Source organism: Apteryx rowi, unplaced genomic scaffold (assembly GCF_003343035.1).
Source record: "Apteryx rowi isolate R43461 unplaced genomic scaffold, aptRow1 scaffold_170, whole genome shotgun sequence".
Lineage (NCBI taxonomy): Eukaryota > Metazoa > Chordata > Aves > Apterygiformes > Apterygidae > Apteryx > Apteryx rowi.
This window is the reverse complement of record NW_020447975.1, coordinates 1692397-1703021: the sequence shown is the minus strand read 5'-3', so window position 1 is coordinate 1703021 and position 10625 is coordinate 1692397. Positions and strand designations below refer to the sequence as shown.

The following is a 10625-nucleotide window of genomic DNA, read 5'->3' as shown; positions in this document are numbered from 1 at the left end:
GCAGCTGGGGCATGGGGTGCTGGAGCCGGAGCCGGAGCCGCGGCTGGTGGAGGCGCTGGCCGGCGTGCCGATGCGGGAGCTGGCGGCAGGCGGCTGGCATTCGGCCAGCGTCAGCGGTGAGGGCCACGGGGACTCGCGGCAGCACGGGCAGGCAGAGCAGTGCCGCTCCCTGCCCAGCCTCGCAGCGCTCCTCGTCCGTGTGAGCCAGTGCCGTGGGGACCGAGCGGCACCGAGGCGTCCTGCCCGGCGCACGGGGCCTGGTGCTGACGCGCTCCCTCTGCAGAGGCCGGTGATCTCTACGTGTGGGGCTGGAACGAGTCCGGCCAGCTGGCCCTGCCCTCCAAAGCACTGGCGGAAGAACGGGCACAGGCCAAGGAGGCCGGTGCAGGTGAGGCCGCTGCTGGCCGGGCCGGGTAAACGGCGGCGCCCAGCTGCAGGCAGAGCCGGCGGCGGCTCCGACCCCGGCTTGGCCCCATCTCCGACCGAGCGCTGGGGCCTGGCTGTTTTCCAGGCGACGCTGAGCTGACGCCCCGCCAGGAGCAGCCAGGTGCCGAGGGGGCCGAGTTCATTTCCATCCAGGCCTTCCCGGCTTTGCTGGATTTCCCCCAAGACCTGGAGGTCAGCAGGGTCAGCTGCGGGTCCCGGCACACGGCCGCTGTCACACGTGAGTGCCCGGCTCCTGCCGCGGGTGTGCGGGTGGCGCTGGGTGAGGAGCAGCTCGCAGCGCCCGGGCTGGGCTGGGGCTCGGGCACCGCTGGCTCACGACCCTCCCTGAGAGCTCGGCCAGGGCCGGGAGGGCCAGGGYGCCCCAGGGCCCGGCCGGGCAGGGCTGAAGACAGCAGCCCCCGAGCTGGCAGGACAGACACTGGCTGATCGCTGCTGTCTCATTTTCAGGAGGAGGCGATCTCTACACCTGGGGCTGGGGTAAGTGATGCCTCTGCTCTGTCACTGTGGCATGCTTTCTAGGACTGATTTTCATTTCACTAGCTACTTACTGTAGGTGCAATTATTTATATCATATGATTTTTTAATTTTATTGTTCTTAGTTATTATAGTAGAATATTTTCATTGGCTTCTGGCTGCAGCTATTTGGACTGCTCTTACATTTCAGTCCACCCCTCAAAAGCCCCGGGAGAAACTGCTGTATTACATGGGTAGCAGACCCAATGCCTCCATCACAGAGTGACTGTTCTTTTGTCTGCAGGTAAATACGGACAGCTGGGCCATGGGGACAACGCCAGCTCCGACCAGCAGCGGCGTGTAGACTACCTCGCAGCYGAGGGGCTGCGGGCTGAGGATGTGGTGTGTGGGCCCTGGACCACCTACGTGTGCGTACTGGAGCAGTGAGGCTGCTGCTCCTGCAAAGCAGCCCCTGTGGTGACTGCTGCAGGCACAGGAGTGGAGGACAACACTGCCTTCCTGCCCTGCCACCAGGACCAGCCCTGGGGGCTGCTCTGCCCTCTTCACTATGAGGGTGAAGAGCCATCACAGAGGGAGATGACAGCTGGGTCTAGCACCCCACTGAACTGAACCCACGCTGGAGGGGGGATGCCCCCTTACCCAGCCTCTGCTATAGTGCTGAAGAACACAGAGGGAAGGACTGAATTTATTTATTAGATCTCCTTTTTCATAACACAGCTGTGGTAATGCTTCATGTTGTGTACAGAGGGCTGTTCCAGTCTTCCTCTGACAGCTCCGGGCATGGGCCAGGTTTAATGCACAGAGGCTGAAGAGCCACCCTTGCTCTTCTCCACCTGCCAAGACACACAGGGCCACCCCCGAGAAGCCTTCGGGCGCCCCAACATACCAACACAACCAGCAGCAGCTATATACATAGATATGCATTATTCCCATAAACGGTATATACAGTTACAGAGCAAGGGGACAGAATCCAGGGAATAAATAACAGCAGTGGGGGGACTGTAGTGATAACACGGTGCAAATTAGTCATGATGATCAGGGACAGACAAACATATATACAGAGCTTCATTAACAAAGGTGCAAACAGGCTGTCACCAGCAGTGCCCAGTGCTGCACGTAGTACCACAGAAGCAGGAGGCTTGCTGTTTCTCACTGGAGCAAAGAGCAGGGGAGGGCAGCTGGAGCCCTGTGTGGTATGGAGAAGATGCTGGAGCTGTAACAAGCTGCCCCTTCTCAATGGCGGGGGGAAGAAGGCCTTGTCCCGCTGCAACTTGACTCTTCGCTAGCAACAGGAGCTCAGGCACTCCCTACCACTGGCTCCACTGCATCCAGAGCTCAGGGATAACTGATAACCACATAGCTCTGTCTGAGCACGGAAGGGCAGCGTGGCTCCCGCAGGATAGCCCTTGAGGCTTGCTTTCTATGGAGTGCACTGCTGTTCCCTCCAGGGACCCCAGGCTCAGAGCTGGGGAGGGCAGGGAGAAGCTGTTTGACTCTCAGCTCTGAGTCCAGCCTGCAGCACAGGGTGAGCCCATCAGGCACCTACCAGCACGCTGGACACAGCAAAGCCTGCTAAAGAAACCTTAGCTAACACAAGTCCCTGTTACAAACAAGCCTGCTGTGCCATTGGGAAGATCACGATGGAAAATAACTACAGAAACATGGAATAAAGAACTGGGGTGAGAGAGGCCGAGGTCAACTCTCCCCCAAATAGGTCCTATCCCGTAGCATGCTCAGAAAGGCAGAGGCCCTGTGACCTAGCACCAATACTCACCCCAGCCCCAGCCAGGCTGCAGAAGGTCCCTCTGCAGCAGAAGCCAGCACCCACTGCTGTGCTACCCCAACAAGACAGTGTACTCAAACCTTTAATCTCAAATATTGGCAGGAATTCCCCAAATAAAAGCAGTTTTTAAAAAGCGTCCCTTTCATACCCTATCCTGGCAGGTAGCTACATCCCCCCAACCCTGCAGGAAGCCAGGCTTGCAAAGTAACACCTGGGACCTAATTAAAAGTTAAGCCTACAGTACTGTGTGCTTTGGGTTCGTTGGGCACAGCCAGCCTGTGATCGCACTCTGCCAGAACAGCAACTCACTATGACTACAAACAGCTGGAACCTTGCACAGGCAACGCCTCAGCAGTAGGTGTTGGTAGTGGTGGTGGAGTTCAGGATGCGGGAGCTAGTATCACACCTGGAAGCCTTTGAAAGTTCGCGCTGTGAAAACAAGAAGTGGAAGATGGGGATGAAGCGACAGGGCAGCCGTGCAGACGGCAGCAAGGTCAGAGTCATTGCTTCAGAGCTTTGTGGGGAAGCCGCAGCTGTTCCAGGCCAAGGAGGAAGGCAGCCAAGCTGCTCCTGCTGGTTTGCTTATGCTCCCACCCGCTCTTGCTTCAGGAGAGGGCAGGGAAGTGTTGGCATGGAGTAGCCAGGAGAGGGGAGTCAGAACCCTTAAGCCTCCCAGAGGCAGAGTATCTGTTGCCCAAACAGCCCCACGGTGAGAAGCACATCCCTCCCTTCTGCAGCTGGCAGCTTCCACTCTGTCATTAGTCTGGGAAACACTCCAGCTCAGAGGAGGCCAGGCTCACACTATGGAGTTCTAAAGGGTGGAGATGCACGATTTGGTCTCCATTAGAGCAGCAGGAAAGCTAATAGGCAGGCCCTTGAGCTACAGGACATGCAGTACGTGAGCACAAGGACAGCCACATCTAGCGCTAGGGGAAGGGAACATTCAGAAGGACTCTGCCTCCAGCTGAGCAGAGTATGCTGGGCTCACAAACCAGCACCCTCACTCCCTAGAGGTGTCCATGAGTGTGGGATCAAGGCCTGGCTGCCCAGAAACCCTCAGCAAGCCCTAGACGCACACTGCACTCCATGCATGAGCTTTAACTGCCATGAAGAAGGGATGCTTGTGACTTTCTACTGTCAAAAAGCATCAAAGCCTTGGCTTGGCTAGTCCTAATGGAAGGGCAGAGACCACTAATGTAGATCTCCAGCTAGCCAAGGACAAGGAAAGCCCTGTGCATCAGCAGAGCACCCTTTGGTAGCACCCAAGCACATGGAGGCCCACAGCCTTGCTTCTCCTCAGTGGAGGTGAGCAGGAACTGCAAATGGGTGGGAACTCCCTGGCCTTTGCTCACCCAGCGCACCTCAAATTGGCCAGCAGAAGAGGTGGGACGGACCCAAGGGTGCCTTCACAGGTGGGGCTGAGAGCAGAGTCCTCCTGCACGAGTATGCACCTGATAAGTTTGCACAGGAAGCAGGGCAAGGCTTCCAACTCCCAAAGAGTCAGAAGAACCTCACCCCTTCTCCCATTGACAGAGTTAGGACAGTGACAGAACGCTGCTCCTGCCAGCTGCCCAGGCCRCTATCCTGCAGCCCAGAGAGGTGTGTGTCACCTCTGCAAGGCACACTGCATCGAGTGACTTGGACCTCGGGGGGGGGACTTTGCTTGAGCAACTGGAAACAGACCCATCTCAAGAGAGCAGCTGCATCACTGCAGCCAGGCTGTTCCAGGAGACCTGGCACCAGTAGTGCCAGCACCTCTGGCTAGGTATGGCACTGGGAGATGCCGCAGACAGGAGAGTTTGTTCTCTTTTGCTTATGTCTATATCCCACCGAACTGCTCAGGACCTTCATGTGATGTGAGCAGTACTTGCTTGGCCTCAGCCACCAGCCTCATTGCTAAGTTCTTGAGGAGCCAACAGATCTGGTGCCATGGGCACTGACAGGAACAGCTGTTCTGCACAGGGACACCAGGAGCCCCATGCACAGCTGCAGCCCTTTGGGGTGCTCTGGGAGGGAGGGGGAGCATGCCCTTTTTGTGCTGCCCAGTGAGGGGGAGGTGTGTTTAGAAGAGGTGAATTACCGCAAACTCAGAATAGGTGCTGGCAACAGAATTAACGCTGTAGTTACGCTGGGCAGGGGCTGTGGGGGTGCACCCACCGCTCAGGGTGGTTCCATTCAGCTGGGACATGTTCTCCTTGTTCCGCTCCTTGTGTCCTGGCCGAGGAGGTTTCGTAGCCACACGGTTGGGGGTCCGAGCAGCCTGGCCAAACTATGGGAACAAGCACCAGTTAGATTGGACACAGGAATCGAACAGAACTAGGAGAGCTATGCTGACTTCACTTTCTATCACTCTCTGCTGTAGTTTCAAGTTCCAGAAATCCCTCCATGGGCTAGGGCCCAGTTCTGATCCAGGATACATGTAGTACCACACCTGCGTTTTGAAGGCCTCCACAAGCTGCGGACTTGGCACAGAGGAACAGAAGTAAACTAGAAGTCAGAGCTGGAGGGAAATTTCTTGAATTCTGCTATTACCCTCCCTTCCTCCCTGACAGTACTGGTCCCAGAAACATCCTGCAAGCAACCCAGCGCAGCAGGCTGTTGAAAAAGTGGCTTTTGCATCCCAGGAGTTTGACAGGTGAGGTGGGAGGAAGAGCAGAGCTCTGGCTGCTGTGCCACTCTGCGCCCCAGCTCACCTGTCTTCTCCCCAACCCACCCTGGTGGACAGGGGCTCCCCAGGCAGAGCTCCTCACCTTCCCTCCAGAGGGTGGTAGCCGAGATGTTGGTGAGTGGTAGAGAGTTGCCCCAAAAGCCGAACGGACCGTGCTGTTGGGTGTGGCACTGGAGATGGAAGTGCCATTGAGCTGAGGGGAAAGCAGAACACGAGCAACGTGGGAGGGAAGCCCCTGGCTGCACCACACCAGGAACACCAATGTGCAAGTATTTGCTGTACAGAGCCTTCAAGGACATGCAGCTGGGCCCCAGAACACCATCAGTGTGGCAAGTCTAGTTGTCCCCACAGAGAACAGAAGTGCCCATAGCCCAGTTCCTATCCCTGCTTCCATTACACTGCCACAATGGCCCTGAACCCTCCCTGCATGTCTGTGTGCAAGACTGAGGAGACGAGGAACAGCTCTAAGCACCATTTTCCTCAGAGTGCTGCCCAGCAACAGCACTGCTCAACTCCTAGCAGGGTCCTGGCCAAGCACTAAGGGCTCAGCCCGTCTGTGCTGCTCAATATAGACAATTTACCTTCCTTACTTTGCCAGGCGTGTGGGGGCCAAGCACCCGACGCTTGATGGGTGTCCGTGGAGCGCTTCCATACATCATCTCTGCCTCAATCTGGCGGCTTTTCTTCAGGTGCTGCATGAGAGAACTGTACTTACAAACCAGGACACATGACCAGCACAGAGCCAGCCACACACTACTGAAGTGCCCACTTGCCACTCAGTGTCAGGAGAAGGCCTTGGCCTAGCAGTCAGTTTGTGGTACAGTTAAGTACACATATTTTACTGGAGATTTGCAGGTATCTAGAACCAAAATGCATTCCTGGCACAGCTGGGGCCAAGAAAGGGGCTCAACACACAAACATCAACAGCAATGGAAACTAATCTCACTGGCTAAGAAAGGCCACTGCATATGGAGCCATTTTTGGGCAAAGAGTAAGAAGATGCCACACTCCTTACAGAGCTCCTGGCAGCAGCTGATGGGGTACCTGCAACTGGGGCACTTCTCCCCACTCACTCAGACCTGGGCCACCCTCTGGTGTGGGGTCAAGGCAGAGTTCTCCACCAGGCCAGAAGGCAGCATGTTCAGCTTCGCACTCACCCTCTCTTGCTTCTCCTTCTCTTTCTCCAGGCGATACAGCTGCCACTGCTCTGTCACATACTCCATGAACTGCTGCCCCTTCACCAGGAAGGCCTCCTCACGCTCCTGCTCCCAGGCCTGGACCCTGCTCTCCAGCTCCTCCTGCAGCTGGATCAGGACACAAGGGAGGTGTGTGACATAGCTGCTGTCAGCGCCCCTCAGAGATGCCACCCTCCTGAACACAAGCATCTCCACACCCCAAAGATATCCCTAAGTGCTGCACTTCTCCTTTGTCAGCATTAGGTGGTCCTATCAGGGACCACAGCTTCCCCCTCTCCAGGGCTGAGCCTACCTTGGAAAGAGTCTTCTGCAGTTTTGCTCGCTGCTTCTCTTCTTTCAGCAGGTTCCCCCCACGGTTGGCAAAGCGACTGGGGTCGGTTGCTTTCCTCTGGTTTACAGAAGGAAGGTCAGGAGAGAACCAAGCGCACAGCCCAGTCTCAGAGCACAACATACACCCYATAGGATAAGACCTGGAGGAAGTCATCGCTTCTGTGCTAGGCCCCTGCATGGCAAACTCCTCAATACAGATCGCACCAGTGCTCCAGATGCAGCACACAACACCCCATTCCCTCGCCAACCCACTATGGTTTCAAAGTGCCATCCTGGTCTTTCCCAGCAGCGCTTCACACTCTGGGGTGGAAGTGTGCACACCCTGATCACCTAGCACTAAACCTGAGTGCGAGGCAGAACACATTCCTGCCTAGACGATACCTCTAGCTCCAGAAACAGCTTCCAATTTTCCTCCCATTTTTGGACAGCCTCAAACAGATCCTTGTGTGTCTCGTAGTAATGCTTCACCTTCCCCACCTCAGCATCGTGGAGCTGGAGCAGGGTCTCTGTGTAGTCCTCTGGAGAGATACAACAGCATGTTCAGAGAGGCATCCAAGATTCCCACCCCTCTGCAAGCAGCAGAGCAGTCCCTTTCRGCAGCTGGCCTGCTGACAGACAACCTGCACCTCCCAAAGCGGAGGACAATGAGCAAGAAGAGTCAGCACACACCATCGTAATAGGGGCTGAAGACATCTCTCTGCTCCTGGCTATAGAAGCATTTGTCCCAGTAGTCAGCCAGCTCTGCCCTGATTGCCAGAATCACAGCCTTCATGTTCTGCAGCTTCAGCTCCTCCAGACGGTCCACTTCCAGCTGCAGCTGCCAACAAGAACAGAGCACAGATTCAGAGAAGGCAGCATGAGCAGAAGAGGAACAGAACAGGATTTACCTGCTGCATAAACCACTTTCTAATATGAGCCATTCACCAGCACAACTCCCAGCTCCTCCACCAGTGAGGGCAGGATTCGGCCTGCTCACATTACGCTTTACTACTAGAAGCTACTCCTCCACTCTAACTAAGGAAACAGAAATACAAGCCCAGAGCTGTTGCTCCCCTGCTACCTCCCTCCAAAGGGCACAGGATGTTCCTTACAGCTTTCCTGGTTTTAGCTCTAGATCCGGTCATATGCACTGCAAAAGTTTCTCTCTCCTCCACAGGAATCTGCAGCCTTTCCCAAAGTGCAACGATTCTGGAGCGCAGTTCTGTGCACACTGCTTCATTCAGGGATCGTCGGGCTTCCAGCTACAGCAGGGAAAGCATAGGGTCAGCATAAGAGCAGCCCAGTCCTGATGGACACAAGTAGGCTGTTTGCTCCACTGTGACCAGCAAAGCCACTTGCTCACATGCCAAGATCCCCTCCCATAAGCTTGCTGAAAACAGAGCAATTATGCTTTGCACTTTGTGTTACAGGTGCTGCTAACTGCTACCAGGACCCACTGACAGCCTCCACAGCCCTGTAAGTCACAGCAGGTAACACTAGCTCAGAGTACCCACACACCTGCTGCAGCAGATCTTGGAGGGCAGCAATGTTGTCTGTGGACAAACAGAAGGCTTCTTCATCCTCGCACACCACATCCCGCTCAAAGCTGGTGTCTGGAGTGTGGTCCAGCTCCTCCATGCAAAGGATGATTTGCCGCTTGGTGCTGACAAACTCTTCTCGCCTTCGCTCCTGGAGGTGATGAGTGGCATTAGAAGCCAGAGAGCACCCTGCCACGCCACCGTCAGTGACATCCTCAGTCCCTCTTCACCTACCTTCTCAGCAGTCAGAGAAGCCAAGTGGCGCCTGTAGCGATCCAGCTCCTCCAGGCTGGGCACAGCATTGCTGTCAATACAGAAGTGAGTTGTGCAAAGAATATCGCACAAGTCTCGGTCTTGTTCTTGCAGGGTTTTCAACTCCTGCTTCCTATCCCTCTTCTGCTTTAGCATCACTTCCACACGGGTACGCAAATCCTTCTCCAGCTGCAGAATGGTACTTTCCTCCTCTGCCTAGAAGAGTCCAGAAATCAGCACTCTGCTCCTTAACTCCTGTAGGCTCAATGCACATAGCTAAGGCTTCTTAAGTGAAGGGCTGAGGCACAAGCCCTGGTTTTGAACAATATGCTCCCAAGGCAAGTACAAGTCCAGCAACAATACACAAAACAAGATGCTGCAAGATACCTGACCTTGCAAGCATCTCCCAACACCTGCCCTGCAAGGAGGCACAAGACCTTTGACTCTACCAAGCTTCAGGAAGAGTAGCTTTGAACAGAAATTTGCTCTGTGAGCTCAGACCTCACTGAGGCACCTGGGCAGAGGCCAGGCAGTAGAAGTCTGTTGCCAACAAGATCCTAGGAGCAAGGCAACACCTTACCTCAAAGGGGTCCAGCTGGAGCTCCCTACAAAGGGTGTCAAGCTCCTTCCGACACAGGGCAATGCTCTTCAGGAGACGCTCCTTCAGGTTCTCCTCCTCTGCGACCATCATGTCCAGGAGGCTCTGCAGCACAGGGTTGGTCAGAGAGGCAGGCCAGAGGATAGGGAGTGAGAGGGGAATACACAGGGACAGGGCACACTCAGCATACCACAACTGAACTCCCACTGGGAGCCAAGCAAAGAAAGGGACAAAGGAAGCAGCAGGCAGAGGTGAGTGCCCAGGAGGACGAAGCAGCTCAGGGCCAGGGCAGAAGTGCAGGGACATCCCTGGGCACTGCTGACACAAGCRAAGACCTCCTAGTGCTCCTGCCAGACCTTAACGGGCTCGTTCCCACAGCCCAGTCCTGGGGGTCCCAGAACACTTCTGTGCAAGCTTGCACCGAGCTGCTCTGACCCCAGAGGACCAGCCCGAGGGCACCTACTGCTGCAGCCCCAGCAGTGAGGGAAGGAGCGCGGGGCTCAGCCACGGGCCAGGGCCCCCCCTGCTCATCCCGGCCCCGAGGGCCCGAGGGGCAGGACAGGACGGGACGGGACGCGACCCCCAGCCCCACCCAGCCCCTCACCTTGATGTGCTTCTTGACGACGTCGGTGCGCTCCAGGCGCTGCTCCTCGGGGATGCCGATCTCCTCCCAGATGTCCCGCAGCGCCGCCAGGGCCCGGTTCAGGCAGGACACGGCCTCGGCCGCCAGCGCCTCGCTGCGAGCACCGGAGCCCAGCGGGCGTCAGCGGACTCGGCTCCGGCCCGGCCCCACTCGCCGCCGCCCCCCCCCCCGCGACCAGCCAAGCCCCCCGGTCCCGCGCAGCCGGGACGCCCAGGCCCCGGCCCCTCACCTCTTCCTCATCGCGGCCGCTCCGCTCCGCTCCTCACAGCCTCGCTCCGGCACTGCCGATTCAAACTCGCCTCCCAGAGACGCTCATTGGCTGCCGGGTTCTGCTGCGTCACGGAGGGCCCCGCCTACAACCGCCACTCGGGCCCCGCCCCAGCCGCGCCCCAAAGGAGAATCTCCCTTTCCTTCGGGCTTCTCTCCCAGCCGGCCACCGTCGCGGCCGATCCCGCCCCAAGCGAGGCACCAGCCAATGGCAGCGAAATGCTCCGCAGGCTTTTACCCAATCAGCAAGGCGGTGAGCCCTACCGAATGAAACGTAACCGCGCTCCGGCCGCGCGCCCAGAATTTGACAACAACCACGTGACCTCGTGCCGGCGCGCCACAGGGCGCCTGCGCACTGCGGCCTGCCCCCTCCCTGGGCGAGGCCGGGGCGCCGGTGCGCATGCGCACGGCCGGTGGCGGACCCGCCCCCCCCGAGGGGACAGGAGCAGC

At 57.2% G+C, this 10625-nt stretch overlaps 2 protein-coding genes across 8 annotated transcripts; one reads left to right on the top strand and one right to left on the bottom strand.

The window, feature by feature from the left end:
* Positions 1-7: 7 nt before the first annotated feature.
* RCCD1 (RCC1 domain containing 1) lies at positions 8-1633 on the top strand (the record flags this gene model as incomplete). The annotated part of the gene is made up of 5 exons (XM_026060790.1): positions 8-116; positions 284-388; positions 512-664; positions 895-924; positions 1205-1633. Coding segments are annotated over 5 exons (540 nt in total), but the record flags the coding sequence as incomplete, so codon positions are not given.
* PRC1 (protein regulator of cytokinesis 1) lies at positions 1412-10243 on the bottom strand. Of its 7 annotated transcripts, XM_026060783.1 has the most exons (15): positions 10138-10243; positions 9870-10002; positions 9248-9370; positions 8650-8883; positions 8396-8566; positions 7990-8139; positions 7568-7715; positions 7280-7416; positions 6861-6956; positions 6530-6676; positions 5954-6064; positions 5455-5565; positions 4785-4973; positions 3014-3133; positions 1414-2434 (listed from the first exon to the last, which is right to left on the bottom strand). In XM_026060783.1, the coding sequence occupies exons 1-14, from the start codon at positions 10146-10148 to the stop codon at positions 3053-3055; spliced, it is 1842 nt and encodes a 613-aa protein (XP_025916568.1). In that variant the 5' UTR covers positions 10149-10243; the 3' UTR covers positions 1414-2434; positions 3014-3052. The 7 variants fall into 7 exon arrangements, with proteins under 7 accessions (XP_025916570.1, XP_025916571.1, XP_025916568.1 ...); XM_026060784.1 differs by having other exon boundaries at positions 1414-3133; positions 5963-6064; XM_026060782.1 differs by having other exon boundaries at positions 1415-3133.
* Between the last annotated feature and the right edge of the window lie 382 nt (positions 10244-10625).